This window comes from Sebastes umbrosus, chromosome 6 (genome assembly GCF_015220745.1).
Source record: "Sebastes umbrosus isolate fSebUmb1 chromosome 6, fSebUmb1.pri, whole genome shotgun sequence".
Lineage (NCBI taxonomy): Eukaryota > Metazoa > Chordata > Actinopteri > Perciformes > Sebastidae > Sebastes > Sebastes umbrosus.
In genome coordinates, this window is record NC_051274.1 from 6028048 (window position 1) to 6050116 (window position 22069).

General features: G+C 41.7%; 1 protein-coding gene across 5 annotated transcripts in view; it reads right to left on the minus strand.

Moving 5' to 3' along the window:
* The window catches only part of LOC119490320 (paired box protein Pax-7-like), a 73787-nt gene that overhangs the window by 19578 nt on the left and 32140 nt on the right, over window positions 1-22069 (minus strand). For all 5 annotated transcript variants that reach the window (XM_037773639.1, XM_037773638.1, XM_037773635.1 and 2 more), the window contains exons 5-7: window positions 19332-19531; window positions 11825-11990; window positions 9344-9543 (exon numbers count right to left, since the gene is read on the minus strand). In XM_037773639.1, coding sequence (XP_037629567.1) covers window positions 9344-9543; window positions 11825-11990; window positions 19332-19531 — 566 coding nt within the window. The remainder of the gene's footprint in view (window positions 1-9343; window positions 9544-11824; window positions 11991-19331; window positions 19532-22069) is intronic.

Below are 22069 nucleotides of genomic sequence, written 5' to 3' on the forward strand. Positions count from 1 at the left end.
TCCCAAACTAACTGGTAACCTTTAATGATTGGGCTTGAGTCAGAAGGATGGAAGCAGACAGAAGCTGTTTGCTCAAACAGCGGGAAGCTGGCCTACTGAGGGATGTCAGGTCAAACGGAAGCTGACAGTGTTAATATCAGCTCCTCCTCACCCATAATGACATGTAAATAAACAGAGAGATGGCTCTCAGCTGGAGGCTGACAGGCAGAGTGCTGCCGCAAACGGCAGACAGCTGGGTCCTGAATGCATCGCGGAGAGACCGACAGTAACGTGCCTGCAGACAGACAGACCAGAGTAGGAATATCTGTTTGCTGGGGGAGGGAATACTTGCTTTGCAATATCTTTTCCTCGCAGAAGCAAGGTATAATATACAACAATATCATTAGAGCTGTAAAATGGGCATTATGGTCCTGCACCAGCGCAGGAAACAGAGCCCCGTGGTACCGGCTTTGTTCAGTTTGGTGCAGCTTACTTGGCAGGCTTATAAAAGGCTGTGAGGAGATGCCATTGGTTGGTTTGAGAGATGTGCTTATTGGTTACCATTACTGCACATCACAGGACATTTGGGTGAGATATTGTCTGTTTATTTTTATCTCTAAAGAATGATTCCTAATGATTTTGCTGTGGAGGAGAAATCCTGATGGTTTGGTTTGGCATCCTTTCCTATGATGCCTTAAAGCCCCCCTTCAGGTCTATTTTGTCATTTCTATGATATTTCATATTTATTTGAATCATTTCCAGACTAAGTTGATTAACCACACTGTTTTTCACACAATTCTTTTTTTGATAAATAACTTAATTTTGTGCTGAAAGTTTGAAAAAGAAGGTTGTTGGTAAACTGGAAATATGATGCATGACTATAGTAGAAGCTGCGGGTCAGACGTCATCCTCCAAGCTCATGCTTGTTTGAGTCTGAGCTGTTTATCCGTCTGTCAGTTTGTCATTCTAGTTAGTTAGCTACTTAGCTGTAGTTAACTAGCCCAACTCGTTGCATTAGCTAACTGAGGGTTTCATTTTATTTTTTAGTTTCCTCCACCTTAGTTTATTGTGTTTATTTTCTCAATGGCATTTGTGTCCCACCGGCAGAATTAACACAACAAATGGACTGTCTCTCTCACTCGTTCTCTTCTGTACCGTCTCCTCCTGCTGGAGATAAATTAACGGAAAACAGCCGGTGCCATTTTGGCGGTTTGCTGGCCTCGAAAAACCAGAGAAAAGTCACATTAGAGAAGTAAACGAATCTCAGTGCAGCCCGGTGCGGTGTCGGTGCTGGAGCTGAGGTGAGAGCAGCCGTTGCTGGTGGACGGTGCTCCTCCACAACGTCCCGAAACTGCATTTCAAACGGCGGACCTCTGCAACATGTCTATCCGTCCTTCGGTGCGCTGTTGCCGGCGTGCAACGGTGCGGCTCCTCGGTGCAGCAGCAGCCAGACGGCCGCCTCGCCAGAAGGAGACGGTGAAGAAGAGAGCGAGTGAGAGAGAGTCGGTGTGTTGCGCTAATTCTTGTCTCATTTGTGGTCTGATGAACAGTAAATTCATCGAAGCTGGTTTCATCTAAACTGGGTTGAAAAACGAGGCAATCTGAGAAAGTGGCTGCATGTCCGCGACACTACACGCAGCATCGTGGCTGCTAAGTTAATGCCCCCGGACGGTGAACTGGAGACAGTGAACGCAGCACCGTGGCTGCTACAGTAGCTCTCCTGATAGTGAACTGGAAACAGTGAACGCAGCACCGTGGCTGCTACAGTAGCTCTCCTGACAGTGAACTGGAAACAGTGAACGCAGCACCGTGGCTGCAACAGTAGCTCTCCTGACAGTGAACTGGAAACAGTGAACGCAGCACCGTGGCTGCAACAGTAGCTCTCCTGACAGTGAACTGGAAACAGTGAACGCTGCAACAGTAGCTCTCCTGACAGTGAACTGGGGACTCAGTTGTCTGTTGTGCTCTTACACTGCAGCTGGCGCACCGCTGCCTGCATGGCACAAATCTTGTCGGTTAACAGTTAATAATCGGTTAACAAGGGTCGGTTATTGGTTAAGATTTTTTTTTCAAAATTAGCATCCCTATAGTCTGAATCTATGAAGCCAATTGCAGCTCTTTACCATTTCAGCTGAATTTCTTCTTCATGTGAACGCATCAGTGGTTTTCAACGCAGGGCGGGACACTATGTCAGAGATGTGAAGGTATCTGAAAATAATGCACACCCTCGGGCCAATCAGAATCAAGTATTCACTGTGGTCATGGTACAAGTGTTTGTAAAAAGTGATCACATAAATAAAACAGTAGCTGTGAGTTTCAGGTTGCGGTGCGCTGCAGCCAGTCAACGCCTACATTTCATCCAAACCACAGGAACTAAAGGGGCTTAACACTTTTCTACCCACTCAGTCAGTCAGACAGCACCCTGGGCTCTGTTTAGTTTCCACCGAGGGAGGAGGAGAGGAGAGAGAACACTCTGAGTGATAAATAAAGAAAAAAATATATATCCTAAAAACATTCCATCAGTGGGTATGATTTAAATTCCTCTGCTTCTCTGGCAGCTTTCTTGAGTAGGTCTTGTCTCTTATTTATTTATTTGCTATAAAGCTCCTTGCCTTTGCTTCTTGCCAAACTGAAGCAGCATCTGTTTTTCAGGCGATTTCTAATTAACATCTACCCCCACCCCCCACCCATTACCCCCCCCACTCTATTCCTCATTATGGGAATGATGTAAATATATGTGCTCATCCTTTTTGATTTGTTGATGGGAGCGTGCCAGTTGACAGCGTGCCCAGTCAAAGGGCTTAGTACTGCAAATTTTAATAGCAGCTGAGACTAATATTAGGCACCGCACTCATTGACATTCAGGTGCCGACAGCCGTGTCAACACACTGTGAACTGGGAGGGATGCAGGAGAGGACGGGCACAGGAATGGGGGGGGTGCTTATATTTGTTTTCTTGCATATATACTTCAACGTATTTCCTCATTGACTTTTTTTTAAAATAGGTTCTTGTTAATGTTAATGGCAGTGTATGTGATAGTGGTGCAGTGTGCGGGGGGTGGTGGTGGTGATGGTAGTGTGGGGGGGTGAGGAGGGTGGGGTGTATAAGAGGCCCCCCACATTCCCCCCACCCCACCTCCTTATCTCAGGCCGACAGTTGTCAGGAATCACGGGCAGAGGCCTGAGTTAGCGAGGCAGGCAGGCAGGCCTGGGGATATGGATCAAAGCTAGAGAACCAAAGCAGCTCTGATCCCCCAACACTGAAACCCACTCTGTTCTATCCTTACTCGCCCGCTCTCTCTCTCTCTCTCTCTCTCTCTCTCGCTCTCTCTCTCTCTCTCTCTCACCCCGACATCAAATAGCGAGCCAGAGAACTCCACCATTCCAAAGCAGGCTAAATCTTCCTCTCACAACAAACGGGAGAGGAAATGAGAACTCAAGAGGAGAAATGTGTTCCTTCTTTACTTGTGTGATGTGTTGATGTGTTGGGGTCACTGTGGGAAGTAATAGTTTCATCTTCAGTGGCAAATCACTAAGTTGTCTGACCTGACAAAAACGGATTAGTGGTCCAGCGCCACTGACTGTCTGACTGAAGGAGGAAAAAAAAAAAAAAAAATGCCTCACCACTTAGAGGGCTCTAAAGCAAAATAGATTTATGGGAATTTGTCAAAAAGTGTGGTTAAAAAAAAAAAATCTTTATTTTTGCAGGCTTTCTTAGAGGAGAGGAGGGGGGGGGGTGTAACAACTCCGATGGTTCTATTTGCACATGCGGTGCCATCACAGGGATGGAATTTCATACTGTCATTTTGTCTTTCTGTCAATAAGACTTGGAATTGGCTGCACACTCCATCTCCACATGAAAGTCGGCCTCTAATTCTTTCCCATTCAATTTGAGAGGAGGAGGCGCAGAAATGGCGCGTGTGAATTACATTCCAAATGCAATATGGCTGTTTCAAATTGAATTATTGCCTGTCAGACGTACGGCATACGGTCTTCCTGTAATTTTGAAGTGGGATCTTAGGAAATTCATCCTACATTGTTATCTCATGTAAATGCCTGGGAGCGTGATGAAAGGGTCAACGGCAGTGAACCCCATAATGGAAAAGCTTCAGCTGAGACTCGGAGCTGTTCAGAATAGACTGGAGAGGACAATAAACACAGAATGCATGCAGCATTGACTGCAGATGCATTTCATGTCAAGAATGAATACTATTTCAATCAAATGGATTTACTGGAGCTGTTTTTGATTTAAATTTGACGGGATTCCTTCCACAGTCAACTTACATGTCGGTGCTCTGTCCTAGCATACAACAGTGGACGGTAAAAGCAGTCTTGCCTTAAGCTCATAAATATACCCGAATGCCGTATAGTAGGATGGAGCCATTTAAAATTCAGATTTTACTATTTAAAACAAATCAAACAGTAGGAAATTAGAAAAAACATATGAAGAATTATAATGTGAAGATCGTATCTATTCATAAAAGGTAGCACAAAGCATCGGCTTCATTTAGAGCAGCTATACATTTTAATTCTCTTTTTGTCCCCTTTCCACACTGTGTGACAGCCTCATATATAAATAAACTGGCATGTGTTTGTTCCGCTGCATCATTTCAGCTACTGTATATGATGATTGAACTGACTTATATATATTCATATTATAATACATAGAAATATTGCAACCCAAGACGACATATCATTAACCTCTTAAGCCCAATAGGGGTGCTGGAAGGTGTGGTTCACCTAGACAGACATGCCCAAAATAAATCAAGAATAGCTCCACAACTACCAGGTCTATATGCATGATCTTGGTCTCTATGGATAGGTAAGACCTCAGAGAATTCATCCACAGTGACATTGTGATTGTCACCATGCCTGAGTAAATTGTGATGAACCAAAGCAAAGATTTCCATTTTTATCCTCGCCTGAAATGTTTTCTAGATTAAACAGTGGATAATACCATTATAGCAATGATGCCATGCACAGAGATGCCACTGAATCATTCAGCAACTCCTTAACTGTGCCAAAGCAGATATAAATAACACAAAGCACATAGATTCTACAAAGGTTTTAGTAAGTATAGGACCAGGTGGACTCTTCATTTGGCCACTTGGATACCCAAAGTGTGCCAAATGGGTTTTCTACCTCTTGAAAGGGAATCTGGCTATAAAATACTACTGATATCCACTACAGGAGGCTATGTGCACACCATGGAGCCTTTGGCCATGACATTTACCCTGTGCATCATCACATTCTACCATTGTGCACAGTATAAAATCAATAAAAAACAACTAAATTGTATAATTTTGACTCCAAGTGGAGTAGTTTTATTATAATGAAATATGATCAAGTGAAACTCAGATAATAACAAATAAGATCAATAACAATGTAAATAAGATGACAAAAAAATAATCCAAAGCCAAGTATGTACATTCAATATGTAAACGGTCAAAAATATTCTAAAGCAAAAATGTAATTTCTTGTACGTTGATTTTGTAACTAAATTATTGAAATCATTGCAAAACAAATATTGTTAGGACAAAATACACTTGGAGAGTTGTTTTAGTAGCGTTAAAGCCTCGTCTTTTAGAAACTATTCGGAAAAAAGACCACCACAGAATTTATGCCATGACATCATGGCATGTTAGCCGAATTATGTTTGGGACCAATCAACAAGTTGACTACAACAACCTGTACAGCTGCCTCTATCTCATCCACATTAATCAACATTTTTCTCGGGGGCACTGGCACAGAATTCTGATTGGCCAGGGAGTGTGCATTTTTATATTAAATGAGTTTATTTTATTTATTTATATCAGTAATATGTATGTAATATATTGTATTATATGTAGGAGTGCTTGGGGTGTTTGTGACTAATTGCGTCTTCTTCAGCCAGTGATGTGTATTGATATGAGCCAGTCGTCTATTCTGCCACAGAGAACAATCCCCCCTGAGCACACAAAGTCTCATTTGGAATGGTTATTGTTCAAGAGACCAAGACAGGATAACACAGGGAATCCCTCCTTCCCTCCCTCCTCCCTCTAGTGTGGACACACAAACACATTGACACAGAATTTCTGCTGCCAACTCTTTGTGAATGAGACAAGCTGTGTTAACATCTAGCAATGGGTGATTTAAAGTGAAGATCCATGGCACTGCAGTCAGACATTATCATTTCAAGCAAAAAAAAGAACGCTGTCGGCAGACAAGAACATCAATATTGGATGATTCTGTAAAAGCCCCGGATTATGCTCGATAACAATGTTTTTTTTTCTACATCCAAAAGGATCACTTTCTAATATCTTTGCATAGCAACTACAGTTTGGTTAAGGTTAAGGAAAGATCATGGTTACAGTTAATAAAAAGACAAACATTAATTGGAGGACATTAATTCTGGTGTCCTGCATGGAAGTCTGATGTGCTACATTTCCATCCATCTCAATGAACCACCCTCATTTTGTACCATAAAGGACATAAATCGTCCATCCATCCATCCATCCATCCATCCATTATCTGTAACCTGCATGTCATTGGACTGTGGGAGGAAGCCGGAGAACCCGGAGAAAACACACGCTAACACGGGGAGAACATACAAACTCCACACAGAAGTGCCCCAAGCCGGACAGTGCTAACCGCTGCACCACCGGGCAGCCTGCGTAAATTGTGAGAGGGAGAATTGTCCAATAATTATTTCCACACACACTTTGAAAACAATGAAGGAAAACAAATCAAATGCACAACATGAATACGAGAGTTTTCAGTCTACTTTTAAACAATGTTAAAACAGCAGTAGGCGAGATTGGAGCAAATATGATTGAAAAATATACTGGCTAAAATCAGTAAACTGATCCATTGAATAGGCTACCAATGGAAATGGAATACCACGAATAACAGAAAGTCAATTGCAATCACTTTGTTCGAAGGGCTCTATCACCCAGGTTTATGTGGTCCAGTGGCAATCTAATTTGAGTCAAAGGATCTAGTTCCTCACACAGCATATACTGTACAGCCATTTGCACCACACCAAATGACACGCGTGACCAGAAGGACAACAGGATATAGTACTTGGATATCAGCTACAATTCATTAGAGCGGCCTGCATTGACAGCAACATCTGTTAATTACAAAATGAAAGACGCTGTCTGAAATTAATGATCACAGTCATTAGTCGGTGAGATTATTTCTTTTCTATTTTTCCCCCTGAAGAGTGGAAAGGATTTTCTCTCCAAATGAACATCTTTGTGGTTGAAAGTTCAAGCCAGAATCCATTAGGAGCCATGGAGTTGAACAATGTAGTTAATAGCACAGACTCAGGAATGAAATAAATTAATTGTAAATATTGTACTAATTCACCCGGGGGGGGTTAAGCAGTCAGCATTTACTAATTAAAATTCAGTTCGATCTTCTTAATAACTTGAAAACACAGTACCTTCAAATGCTATTAATAATACTATTATTGAGGTCATACATGTTCACACAAACATAGTACGAATACAGTAATCAACTGAGAGAGATCATCAACACAGGTGAGGTAGGTATATACTGTAGGTGATACCCAATACAGGTTGTAAAGGGATGATGGAGCAGGATAACAGCATTACATGTCGCACAAATACTGTACTACTATTGTGAATCTATGCGTCATGCCAACTTTGTGCTCACCACCTCCGTTGTAGAAATTCGAAACGAGGGCTCATCAAGTATTGTTCTCTGACATCATCTATAAGTACAGTGACATCACGTCTAACACAGAAATTGGTCGACAGGTTGTAAGGATGGGGTAAATGGCCACACGGCCCTGTGGTGCACTGAGGGGTTCTCACGGGTACGCTGCTTTGTTTGCTAGTTTGTTTGCTCTGGTCTGAATCAGGGACCAAATTGTTACAATGTTGCATGTTGCCTCGAGTTTGGTTTGTGTTCACACGGCAGCGTTTACAAGCGGACCAAAATTTTGGTGCGCAAAGAAACTGCTCTCTGATTGGTCAGAATTTCCATTTCCAAAACTCCCAGACGTAAACAAAGAAGAGCAGCGCAACAATGGAGGGACAACTACGCGGCTTGATCTTGGCCCTGGTCATCTTTCTTTTTTTTTACATCGTAGCAATTTTCACTAAAGGCAAACGATACAGTTTGAAAATGAGGCGACTGGAAAATAATGTATTGATGCACTGGAGTCGCCAAAGGCGCATATCAAGACGTACGGAGGACGGAGGAGGCATGCATTAACCCTCCTAAACTGTGACATGAAGATCGACCGAAAATATTTCCGAAGATCCATCAGGTATGCTCATGGTCTTCAACACAGCCTGATGTTACACCTGTTTAGTACTGATGTGAATAGCAAGGGCAAACGTAGGCTCTTTTGTAGTAATGTTGTCTGGTGTCTGGTTGACATGCACAGCGCTGCTTGCTACCAGAGCTGGTTTAATCCAAAAAGTCGCAATGCTTTCTCCAGTTGGGTCGGATCGAGGTCGGATTATGTTCTCACCACAAACGAAGCGTACCGAACCGTACCGCAGTTCGTTTGGAAGCGAACCGAGACCACCCCTTCAAGGAGGTCTCGGTTCGCTTGTTTTGGTACTGCACCCGAGGGCGATTGCTGTGTTCACACCTGTCCAAACGAACTGCACCAAGAGGGTAAACGCTCCAGGGTTCGATTCAACTGAACTAAACAAGGAGGGTGTGAATACGCCCTAACTCTATGAATCTCCCAGGTCAGTAATTCCAGTCTTGAGGCCCAACATCTTACAAATCTTACTAATTAATTAACAGTAGAAGTAACAACTTTTTTCATTACTTTCCGTTTATCAGCCCACCTCTGTCTGAGGTGAATCCCAACATATCTAATGTTAAATGTGTAGGAACATCATGATTTAACGAGCAACGATTCTTCACTTTGGAGCAATTAACTGGCCATAAATGGCAACCAGAAGTCCAGTCCTCAGCTACGCCACAAAATTCACACATCCTCAACACTTCAACACCTCAAAAAACAGGGGATTTGGGGAGGTACCAGTGTCTGGATACAACGTGTGAATAAGATAAGTTTGGAGTTACCAAAAAAGTGTATTCTTCCTCTTTTTGAGGAGGCTAGCCACCTCTCCCCACCTCCAGCCCATGTGCAAAAGCTAACACATCCCAGGCCACTGAACACACAGAGATGACGCCGATATGGATCGTCCCATCCAACTCCCATCAAGACAGCAAACAAGCCGACCCAGCAAAATGTCAGCGTAAGAGAGCATTACTTGGAATAGAGTAATGACAGCCCAACACTGGTGAGGTTGATGTTTAGTTCTGTCTATCTTCACTAAGCTAAAGTTACACATTCTCATGCATAAATGTTACCGTAGCCCGGCAGGTCTTACCTGTGGGGAGAGTCCGTTGCTGACAGGGTTGACATGGTTGCTCGGTGCTGCAGAGGTCATAAAGGAGTCGGAGTAGCTGGAGAAGCCGTGGCGGTTGGAGGCCAGACCGTAGGCGGAGCCGCTGTCAGTGCTGGACAGACCGCTCTGGTGCATGGTGGACGGAGGCAATGGCTGGGGACGGTGAAGTGTACCACCAACGTCTGCAGGGCAAAACACAACAGCACATAGCTGAGCACGTGAAGATACACCATCTAAAACCTTCCATCCCCGGTCTACTGCTGTATGCAATCACACAGATCTATTTCTTCAATTGCTCAAGCATGTCAATAGGACAGCAGTTTCCCCCTGCTACTAGTATATGTGCTACACAGGACTAAACACCTCCTGGATATGTGTAGTAGCAGCAGCAGGTGACAGCATCGCTTTCAGGTGAGCAGTGTGGCAGAAGACCGATGGCTTATGAAAAGGATGGTTTGGATATATGTTGCATAGGTGCATTTTCCCTGCTAAGCTGGACATACACTGTATAATTTTAGGAATGTTGTTGTATAATTCCTACTCATACCGTACGAGTAGATCGTTTGAGATGTAAAGCCAAAGCTTGTGATTTATGTGCTCACACTGTACAGTCTGAAGGTCAGCCACGACCTGAGTGCTCACACTGAAGAAGGAAGGTTAAACGCGCTTCAGCCGCCTCACAAGGAATAGTAAGCCTTTCCGGTGGTCACAGAGTAGGGCAATCTTGTAATAGGAGAGACTTCCAAAGCAGACCGGAGCACACGGATTTAAGGCAGTAAACTTTATTAAAGACTAACGTTTTAACACCAACTGCGTCTTCATCATTCAACAGATCTGAGACTCACATCCACTTATATAGCCTCTCCTAATTGGGAACTGATGCAGCATAGGCTGGAAAAAAATTGGGAGGGAACAAGAGGCTGCATGTAGGCAGGTAAACAATCATATCATCATCATTTAGTAGTAAAAAGAGAGAAGTAAAAGTAAATATATAAATAGCAGTTTCAGTGACTAAATCCATGTACATGTATCAAAAACACTTGTAATAATAGTGATAAATAACGACAAAGATAAATAACAAAAAAGGTCTTAAATATCTTAAATAACAGTGAGTCCTCACACTGTACGTGTACCAAAAAAAATAAATACAGCCCGCTGGTCGCTGACGGCCGTTCTGGCTGTTGGCAGTTGTCAATGAAGACTTGTTTGAAAGCTTCAAACAGGTAAAGTTTGTTTGCTAGCAGAGGTCTGTACAGGTCCCAATAATGCTAACAAGGCAGAAACGTGTTGCCTTGATCATCTGTGCCATCCTGTCAGCTAAAACGTGGCGAGGAAGACGTGGACAGAATGGCTTGTCCATTTTGCAGAGAGAATTGGAGGTAAACTAGCTACGTTTTACTAGCTATATCTATTGTAGCCTATATTGTTATCTTGATAGCTGCGCTCTGATTACTCTAAAAAGAGTAAAAAACGTTGGGGAGTCGGCTCATGGCTCCGCTTCAACTGTGCGAGAGCCTGCGGACGGCCGATCAAAATTTCTAACATGACAGATATTCATCCAACTGTCCGACAGTCGGCCACGCGACTCCCTTTACAGAAATGCCCACTTTATGATAATCACATGCAGTTTTGGGGCAAGTCATAGTCAAGTCAGCACACTGACACACTGACAGCTGTTGTTGCCTGTTGGGCTGCAGTTTGCCATGTTATGATTTGAGCATATATTTGTATGCTAGATGCAGTACCTGTGAGGGTTTCTGGACAAGATTTGTCATTGTTTTGTGTTGTTAATTGATTTCCAATAATAAATATATACATATATTTGCATAAAGCAGAATATTTGTCCACTCCATAAGAGTATGAAATGCTTGACAAATCTCCCTTTAAGGTACATTTTGAACAGATAAAAAAATGTTGATTAATTTGCGATTGATCGCGATTAACTATGGACGATCATGCGATTGATCGTGATTAAACATTTTAATCGATTGACAGCCCTAATTAAGACAATTATTTTTGTATTACAAGTCTGAAATGTTATGTTTAAATATGCAAATGAGGCATTATGTTAATGCTAACTTTTGGTGAATTTAGGATTAATGTGTATTTTGGATGTTTTCTTTCCACTAGTCTGAAAGAAGACAGGTTATGGGACCAAAATAGCCCAAAATCTAAAAATTTAAACCGGTGCATGAAAAACAATGTTTTTGCCTGGGATGTCTCGCCTTAAACAGTGTTCACCACCACCATCATCATCAAATTACCAAATGAGGATTTTTTTTTCTTTTGGAAGAATGCTGCTCATCCCCCCAGCAGAGCTCCACACCCCGGGAGAATCTCTGACAAGCTGCACTTAAATTCCTGTGGAGGCTTGTGTTGGAACAACACCTCACTAACACACTGCATCACTATCACGTGTCACCCATCTATATATGACCAGTGTGAAAGTGTTTCCTTCTCTACCTTGGGACAGAGTGTTGGTCTGGTAGCTGGACTCTGGCAGCTGGTACGTAGGAAGCGTTGGCATCCCTGTGGGATTAAATCCACCCGGCAACAGGTGGTTGAACGCTGCTAGCTGATTGGCTCCGGCTTGTTTTCGCCACCTGGCCCTTCGATTGCTGAACCAAACCTGGGAGAGAAAACAGAGCAAAACCCCAAATGAATCACTTTCATTAGTCATTTATCTCAGAGTCAGAGCGGGCTTTCCTGTTTCATTTTAACTAACTACAAATGAACTGGCAGCTCAAGTTGCGTCACATTGTCACAGTAGTAATTTAAGCTGCTTCTATGGGACTTATTTGTTTTGTAAGTAAGTATTGTGAAATTTTGACTGAAGGTTAGCGAACAGTTTAATGCACCTGGAAGTGTTCATCACACCTGTGATGCTAAACATACACCCAACCCCACTGATGGCCGGATGTGGTTGAATATACTCAGTAGTGTGCTCTGTTGCACCCTACCACACCCAACAGTGGTGTCACGGTGTACTGACACACTCTGAAATATACATCACTGCAGTGAGGTGAGAGCTTAAAGTAATAATCTCAAAGATTTTCATTTAAATAAATATCAGTGAGCTTGACACTGACCACTGATTGTTCATCAAAAATGTGTCTACAAAGCAAGACAACGGCCATTTTGGTCATTTTTTTGCCATTTTCAAATATTGCAGGGAGTAATGAACAGTCAGGAGCAGCAACAGTGAGCTGTTAGTTGAAGGGCTGCAGGCGACAGGTTGCACACTGAGGTAACCGACAACTTTCACTTTCGCTGTTCACAGACTCATGCCGAGTGCAGCATTAAAATCAGATCACCGTTACTCACAGAATGATGGATAAAGGCCATTTATTGCCAGACTTAAAACAACGCCAATAGTTTGTTTTGCTGCCCCCTATTCTGGGACTTGTGCTGTAGTATTAAACATTTACTGTTGCCACCAGTAAATAGGTTGTCACCAAATCAGCCATGACTGAAATCTTAAGGATTGCCACTTTAAACCACTGGAGGTCAGCAAAAAATAGATTTTCAGCTGTGTTTAAGTTGCTTTAATCCTCATTATTACTTGTTTTAGTTTTACTACATCAGAAAAGCTCAAATAAGGAGTTATGAAATGCTAGCAAATTGTAAAAGCAAAGCAAAAGAGGTGATTGATCTTTGGCATGGAGGAGAAAGTAAATGTCTTTAGAGTTTGTGTGCACTGTGAGAGTGTGTGGTTAATCGTGCATTGTTCCTCATACTCCGTCAGACTCCAGACAATACCTCATTAGGATGGATAAAGGCCAAAAAGGAGGCGTCAACATCCCACAGCTACAGTAAACTGACTGATTGATCAAAGCAACTAACACATTTACAACATTATAGTTTTACTTTTGGTATAGAGGCTTTATAATCCCTTTTGTGGAAACACAAATCCAGTTTATTATCTTCTTGATTTCATTTTACAAAAGCCCAAAAGAAAATATAGCAGGTTTCGGTCGGCCAAATATAAGACCCCTTCAGAGCTTGATAAGATTTAAACCAGCAACTTCACTGCTGGGATTTTGCAGTCAAAGTAAGAATCCCATTCATATTGCTGGACTTGACAGCATACAATGCATGTCCAATACCAGCCTTTAGTAGTGTTTCCTTTATGTAGTGAGTCATAAGTAAGGGTGTGGATGTGTAAGTGGTGTACAGTATGAGAGTGTAGTGTGTCAGGCAGGGACCAGCATTCAAGTCCCATTTCAAGTGTTCCGAGAGAAAACTAGACTTGTGCACCTCCTCATGGCTCTGTTTTCAGGCTTTAAAAAATCTAGCCTGTGACAGGAGACTTTGGCCAATCACAGGTCATTTCAGAGACAGAGAGAGCGTTCCTATTGGCTGTGCCCTGGCTGGTGGGCGGTGCTTGGTATTTCTTCGACAGATCTCAACATGGCTGCCGGGTCACAAACTTTCTCATTTTATAGCTAAACAGTTCACTACAAGATGATTCTGAAAACATTTTATGCGAGAAATAGGCATTAACATAACATAATATTGATTCATTTTTGATCAGCACTGCCTAGCTGGACCGTTTGGTCGGAGTTTGCAAGTGATTGACTCGTGGCTCTCATAGACGGCAGCTGGACGGCTGCTTTAAGCATGGCTTCTGTTTGAGTTGTTACAGTGAGGGCAACCTAACTGAAGGTGAACCTACAGTAGGAGTGCACATAGATGTAATACAGACTCAAGTGGAACCAGCAGTAGTTGAAGTAGTGCTGTATGGTTTTACAGTACAGAGATGAGCAGAGAAGAGCTGACTACCTGGTCACCTGACCTTTGTGTCTAAAATCCCAGCTGACCACCAGTATGATGCACAAAAATCACATAAAAGAGAGTCTCCAAACATTTGCTAGAGTGCAGGTCTCAAGCAATAACGGAAATAAACTAAATCATACTACAGCGGTGTAGTGTAATTTCTTAAGGGTTTAAAAAGAGAAGGAAGAATGTCAAACATGAGGACATGTCAAACACACACACACACACACACACACACACCAGTAAAGTGAGCCAAATCAGGCCGATTGTGAAATGACAAAGGGGTGTGTATTGCCACAAGCTATGCTGTCTTCTTTTTCAACTCAGCAGGGCACTAATTTCCAAGTTCTTAATTAAAGCCAACTAAAACACAGAAGCTCAGGGCAGGTATCAGCCTGTCGCTCTGCAGAAAAGACACTCACGGAGCCCGGATCTGTCTCCTCCTCCCACACACTGTCCCACATTATAGGACACACAGCTAACTGCATTTTTATCATTTGCATCGTTTGAATCAGACCATACGATATCACTCACATGAGTTAATACATGCACGCACACACACCTACACACACACACACACACACACACACACACACACATACACACATTGCTACACACACATGCAGAGCAGTAGCAGGAATCTATGTATTGCCTCCAGCTTTCCACCAGCCCATTTTCTCCAGGAATCCTCCTTTTTTCATTTGGAGCAAATGGAAACATGCCTTTCAAGTGGAGACGATCATTTGGACTCCTATTTCTGTAGAGGAGACTCAAATAATTAGAACAGGTGTTGTCGCCCTGAGGTACTATACTGCAAGAGAAGCAGAAGAAGTAGAGTCTGAGAGAGATCAACTCAACAGTCCAAAGACATGAGAGAATGAGAGAGAAACAGAATATCACCTCTCGTCCAGTCACCTCCTCTTGACCACAGCTACAAAGAATTAAATAAAAAGTCTATGATGTTACAGTAAAATCCTCATTCATTCCTTTTTATCTTTGTTTTGTTTTTTACTTTTTGAGAGAGCCTGTTTACAGTGTACACAATTCTTTCCTCAGTAAAAGCGGCTCTCCATCCCTCTATTTACCAATTTTTACAAAACCATTATGTCTTCATTTCTCCGCCTCCCCATTGCTCCTTTTGTTAGGTATGTTGACAGGAGAACAGAATCCTTCAAATATCTGCCTCCTACAGAGGAGACAACTGCTTCACCTGGCACTAACATCAGCATCATACATCACAACAACTAGGGGTGGGAAAAAATCCAACTCACCCACTGTATGTATAGCGTTTTTCTTTTTTTACAATTTTGAAATTGATTTTTTAATGCCAGAATCGATATATTGCTTCATTTGAGTCATTTGATATGTAACATAATTTTAAAAAAATAATTTGCCAACTGAGTCTATCAAAAGTAAAAATGTAAATACTGTAATACAGACGGGGAACAAATGGAAAGAAAACACGTGAATAAATTAATGTAGAATCATACTGAATGCAGATGCTTCCATACAGGTCCCGATGACTCACTTGGTGGTTTGATGAGGATAACAATGAAACCAACCAGTCACAATATGAAATGAAATGGTGAAGAATACACTGGTGAGCTCGTTTAATGCTACTGACTACTAATGCACTTTGTTCCATGTTGTCCTTTTTTCCCCTGACCACCACCAGGTAAACTCTCTCCTCCTCTTTCGAGGAGTTCTGATGCACAGAAGCACCTGCGGTGTGACCAAAGCTTGTTTATTGTTTGTTACATTTTCAAAACACGAGAGCGCTGCAGATGAATGACGCAAGATGATGACACGTCTTTGCTTGCATCAGTTTTTTTTTGTTTTAGTTTTTTTAATTAACATCAAAGAGCTACTTTCATCACCATCTGACATGCTTCCAAATTGAAATGGTGCAGTTTGACACTGACTTTATTAGAACTATCCCACACAGTGTGAGATTTTTGTTCATGCGTCCTTAAAGTGGCAGTATAGGCAGTATACTGTATTTTTGGCATCATTGGGCAAAAAGTCCATGATAATCTTTCAGTATATTGTAATTCTGAGAGAAAACTAGACTTCTGCACCTCCTCATGGCTCTGTTTTCAGGCTTTACAAAATTGTGACGGAAGACTTTGGCCAATCACAGGTCATTTCAGGGAGAGAGAGCGTTCCTATTGGCTGTGCTCCGGCCGGTGGGCAGTGCTTGGTATTTCCTCAACAGATCTCAACATGGCTGCAGGGTCACAAACTTTCTCATTTTACAGCTAAACCGTACACTACAAGATGATTCTGAAAACATTTGAGGCGAGAAATAGGCATTACAGTAACATAATATTGATTAATGTTTAATCAGCGCTGCCTAGTTTCACCGTTTAGTCAGAGTTTGCGAGTGATTGACAGCCAGCTCTCATAGACGGCAGCTGGACAGCAGACTCAAGATCAGCTCTGATTGTTTGTTTTCCTCCGGTCTGTGAAATCCTGCAGATGCTGTTAGGAGCACCGGAGGACACAGAGGAACATGATTTCTTCAGATTACCTGTCTCATGTACTACTATCAGGATATAGTGACCATTTTACAAAAAAATACTCAAGGCTTAAGGTCCACTCTGGAGCTTCCCACCAAATTGGTCCTCGTCAGCAGATTGAGTTTGCTTAGTTGCCATGGAACTATAGATGTTTAAACTGTACGCTTCCAAGCAATCAATGACAGTCCATCGTTGACAGTGGACAAGTCAACATCGATGAGGACCATGTGATACGGTCAAAAGCTCCACAACAATTGAGGAAGTGGATCTTGAGTTAAGGCTGGCCCACACTAAAAGATTTTGAAAATGTGAGAGATCCCACACATAACGGCATGTTATGTTAAATTTAACAGTTTTGTTCCTGTAGTGTTTGGAGAACAACGATTTGGTCAAAACAGCACACCACACATTAACAGATTCATTCATGAACAACAAGAGTCCAGGCTATAAAAAAAAACGGAATTATCGCAAAATCTTTCGCGATCAAACGGGACTTTAGTGTAAACAAACATGGCGGACGACGGGCAGGAAGAATTTGCGATGTTAGTTTTTGCTCTACTTTGTACTGAAAATTCACGAAGGATAGATGGATAAAATCATGGAGACACGTTAAATAAACACTCGCGTTGTTGCCACAAATCAACAAGTTGGTCCTCCATTTCTGAGGTCCATCTTACTACTACTTTATGCTTCGTGTTTTGCATTAGCTCGTGCGTTAGCCGCGGCTGCAATGACGGCGGTTGTTGTTCTTCTTTCTTCAATCAGCTTGGTTTTCAATTGGCTATCGTTCTTTCCTACGTGACTGCATCATCGGCTGTCCTCTGGGTTCCCCCACACACAAATGTTTACGATTTGAGATCGGTGCGGCCAGGATAGACTTCCGAGCCGATTGGGAATGCAAGAAAACACTCTGAACAAACCTCACACCACAGGAATATCTGGAAAGATAATCTGTAGAACCATTAAAAAAATCAGGGCTTTGTCGGGAGGGGGGGAATCGGGCCCAAATCAGGTTGATTCTCGTGTAGTGTTTGCCCCGCATTAAGATTATTTTGTCAACTGTACATTAACTGTTCCTCTTTGAAAATCTGGTTGAAACCTGTGTCAGTGAATGTAGGATGACCAGTGTCTGCAAGTACAGTAGAGGTACGTAGATAGTTCTGAGGTCTGCAGGTATAAGAGCTAAGTGACAGAGTGTAGACTGGTCTCCATGTCCGTACTGGTTTCTCGCTCTCAGTTTTCCCGGGTCTTGATTGATCCATGTTGCTGTTGTGGCTTAAAGCTCCCGTGAGACAGCATAGACCCTTCAGTGAGCTGCTGTGAATTTTACATGAGTGGTGGGCTTGAAAGTGGTGGGAAATACAGATTCCAGCCAAGATGTCAGAGAGTGAGACATGGATGAGGAATGCAGCCCCCACCCCACTGCTGAACACCTAACAGCTGCTGTTAGAGCTCTACAGTATTTTCTCCAGCACTACTGGGACACTGGGGAGCTGTCAAAACCCAGACCAAAGACAGGTTTCTTAGCTGAGATGGGAACAGCTGGCAGAGTCTCCAGCATTATACTGTATGTATGGTGTGAGTAATGGTTGAACTCAGTGGGTAAATATGTAATTTGGTCTGTTAAATATCACGATAATGTGACATCTTGTACAACAATACAAATCAATCCAATAATACCGAAACAGCTTGTTTATCAGAGCAGAAAAGACAGCAGAATAAAAGTAAAAATGAAAAGCAGTGCATCTCCTCACTGCTGAACACCTGGAAACAAAGATGAAGATGCTCAGCAGGATCTGTGGCCCCAACTGTGTGAATTTTAGAACTATATTTTTGTTTTGAGTAACACAAACTATCGAACTATCTCTTAACAAGACTGCATGGTTAGGTATGGATAGATGGATGGATGGATGGATGCATTCAAACGGCCCCGATGGAGCTGACCATGGATGTATAAAGAGAACGGAGCTTTACGTGAGAGCTAGAGACGGACTTGGAGAAGTTAGCAGAAGTATACACGTGTGCCTACGTCCGGTTTTCAAAATAAGTTTTCAACAAAGGGAACTGTATATACAAAATACATATATTATAGAAATAAAATTGATTGGATTATATTCACCAGAAGTATAAAACATAATATGTCCATTATAAATTAAATAGAAAATACCACTAAATTGTCAGGGAAACGTCTTTATACTTAGATTTTTGGGTTGCTGGGAAAAGAAATAATAAATAATTCCTGACAATGACTGATATATCTGACTTCAGGACATCTCTGACTACATACATGCTGAAAATCAAACACCTTTACTGTATTAATTTGGATATTTTCCAAAGTAAAAGTCCCTAGAAGTGTATGATTCAACTTTTTCCCATGGTCTAGCGTTAAAAGAGTTAACAAAATAAATAAATATAAGTCATAATATCGAATCGCATTACTTAAAAATCACAATACGTATCGAATTGGCACCCAGGTATCGTGATAGTATAGTATCGGGAGATAGGTGTATCGTCCCAGCACTAATATTAACACCACCAAATAACCAGTAAATACTACCTGAAAATGTGAAGTAGTACATACTGTATACTGTATATACTGTATGTATATATATATATATATATATATATATTTATGGATGGATGGATCGATGGACAGTTGGATGTTAGTGTATTACCTGGACCCTGGCCTCAGTGAGTTTGGTCCTCTGGGCCAGCTCCTCCCTGGTGTAGATATCGGGGTAGTGAGTTCTTTCGAAAGCCTTTTCCAGCTCATCCAGCTGCTCCGCCGTAAACGTGGTCCGACTCCTGCGCTGCTTCCTCTTCAGGGGGAGGTCAGGCTCCGACTCCACGTCTGACACTTCATCCATCCGACTGCCTGGAAGAAACACATGGTAGGGACACATTAGACGTCATTCACATCAGCATGTTTTAATAATGGAATGAAAGTAATGCCTAAGATGTACAATCTACCTGTCCCAAATTAGCTCCATGGTTGGTATAGGAGATGGAATGCTAACTATGACCTCCTGTTTCAAAGTCAACATTTTGCACATTTGCAACAGTACAACAACACTACTTCCCATAAATATACTCACAATTAGCTGAGTAAATCAAAAGACTCATCATTTTAAATAGTAAAAAGATGCTAATTGGCCTTTCCTATTGATTTCAGTAATACTAGATATTATTGATCAAACTGTTTGTCAAACCTTTGATATTAAATACCTTTTATTTTGGATTGTTAATGAACAATCAGAAACTAAATGAGCCATTATTCCAGCCCATTCTGTGGTTGGGACATGTACTGTATATGAGCTGCATTTTATTTATAAGATCTGTTCTTCTAAATGATGTAAAAAAACAAACAATAAATTGTAGGTACAGTATGTGTATTGCTATATGGCTCAAAACTGTTAGTGGCAAACATTTAAATGTTCAATTGACACATGTCATGAGATGCGTGCATTCACATTTATAATATAATAATATGCAGTATATTTAGTTATTCAACTTTGCACGCAAAATTTAGGCTAGCGGTGCCTGACGTCTGATTCACGTCCGTCCGTTGGATTGAAAACTCAGAATAATCAAAAACAACAAATGAAGGCATTTGTCAAAACTGAAAGTAGGTCCATAGCAAACAACGGAACAAACAAATCAACACAAACAAATAACTTGACAATATTATATTTGACCAGCATTTATTAAAAGTCATCAAACCTGTCAACACACACTGAACAGTTATCCAAAAGAGACACTTTGCCAAACATCTACAGTACGAAGCAACTACACTATATACAGTATGTGTGAGGTGAACTCAAGTGACGAGTATAAAGGATTACATGCTTTGGCATTTCTGTGTTTTATATTTATATATATATTAGTGTTCACAACAGCAACAGCATTATTAATTTCTTATGATTCTGTTTTATGCTGGTTTGATAAAGTACTGAAAAAGGCAACATTGATTTGAAGCACGAGACAGGACTTGTTAACTTTTTTGATGAGTTTAACAGTTCCTTATTGACCTTGGAAACAGCAGTTGGCGAAACAATCTCAACTCAAGATACATTTGCTCCTTTGTTGTATAGTTTTTGAACTATATGTTCAATTGAACAAGGCAACAGAGCAAACTCAATCTGGCTGAGTGAACGTGATCCAGGCAGCAGTTACAATGCCCCGAAAATATATCTGACAAAGTGAATTGGTAGTGTGAACACATTTTGTAGGGGACATCCAATGCAAAAAGTCTACCAGCTCTTCAGATGGTAGTCCACCCATTGAACAGCCAGTGATGACTGTGTGACCCAGATTAGATTTCTCACCATCACTAATGGGGCAACACAATGTCCATTCCAAGAGAGATGCTATCCAAATCCACACCTTACTCTAACCTGACCAGCCAAGACCTGGACATCCAAGAATCTAAGCCAGGACACAATGAGTGTAGACAGCTGAATAGTCACTGACCAGGGACCATGTGAATTCTAAAGACCTATTTAATTACATCTCACAACATCTGTATCATATCTGTAAGTGTCTAGTTGCCTTGTAGTTTTATTGTCTGTCAATAAAAAAAAAATAGTGGTTCACTGGTTCAGTGGTTCAGTGGCAGTAAAAGGCATGTTCACAACTTCCTACAAATACAGAGAGAGGCAGGCAGATGACAAATGGTGCTTCAAACAGCACGACCTCCACTGATTTCTCTGTGTGGTTATTTTTTATGACAATACAGTTTTCTTGTGCTTGGTAAGTACAATTCTAAATCAAAACCTGCATATCCCAGAATCCCCCACGGCAAGGTGCTGAGGGTTAGAGTGGAATGGATGGGGTACTAATCTCTCCAGACCACCTTGGTGATGTGTGTAGCACCATTCTTCCACCGCGGGCCTCGGGGCAGCCCAGACAAACACACTGGCAGGCTGAAAATAGTGCCAGGATGTTTATTGTGCAGCTGATTTCACTCACACAAAATGTGTCCGTGCTGCTGTTCAGAAGGAGCCATTGGAAGATTATCTGACACATGCAGATATCCATTTCAAATGAGGCGGCCTGCTGCTTACCAGGATTGGAGAGCAGATATAATGACATGTAATGCTCTACTGTATGTTAGAGGACTATGGCATGACATCACAGTTCAGGTGACAACAGATCACATGAGAGGTGGCTTTTTAAACGTCCACAATATATGAAAGAAAGCTGAAATCTGAACATAATGAACCTGTGACAAATAACACTGAGGAATCTTTACATGTTCTGACATGAAAGAGGAAAATGTTTGTATGAGAGAATATCACAAAACAGGTTTCTAAGCATATATTGTGTTATGTAATTCTTCTGCGTCTGTGTACTTGAAAGAGAGGAGGCAAACCCAATAACACTTGTGAATATGCAAAAATAAATACAACAATAC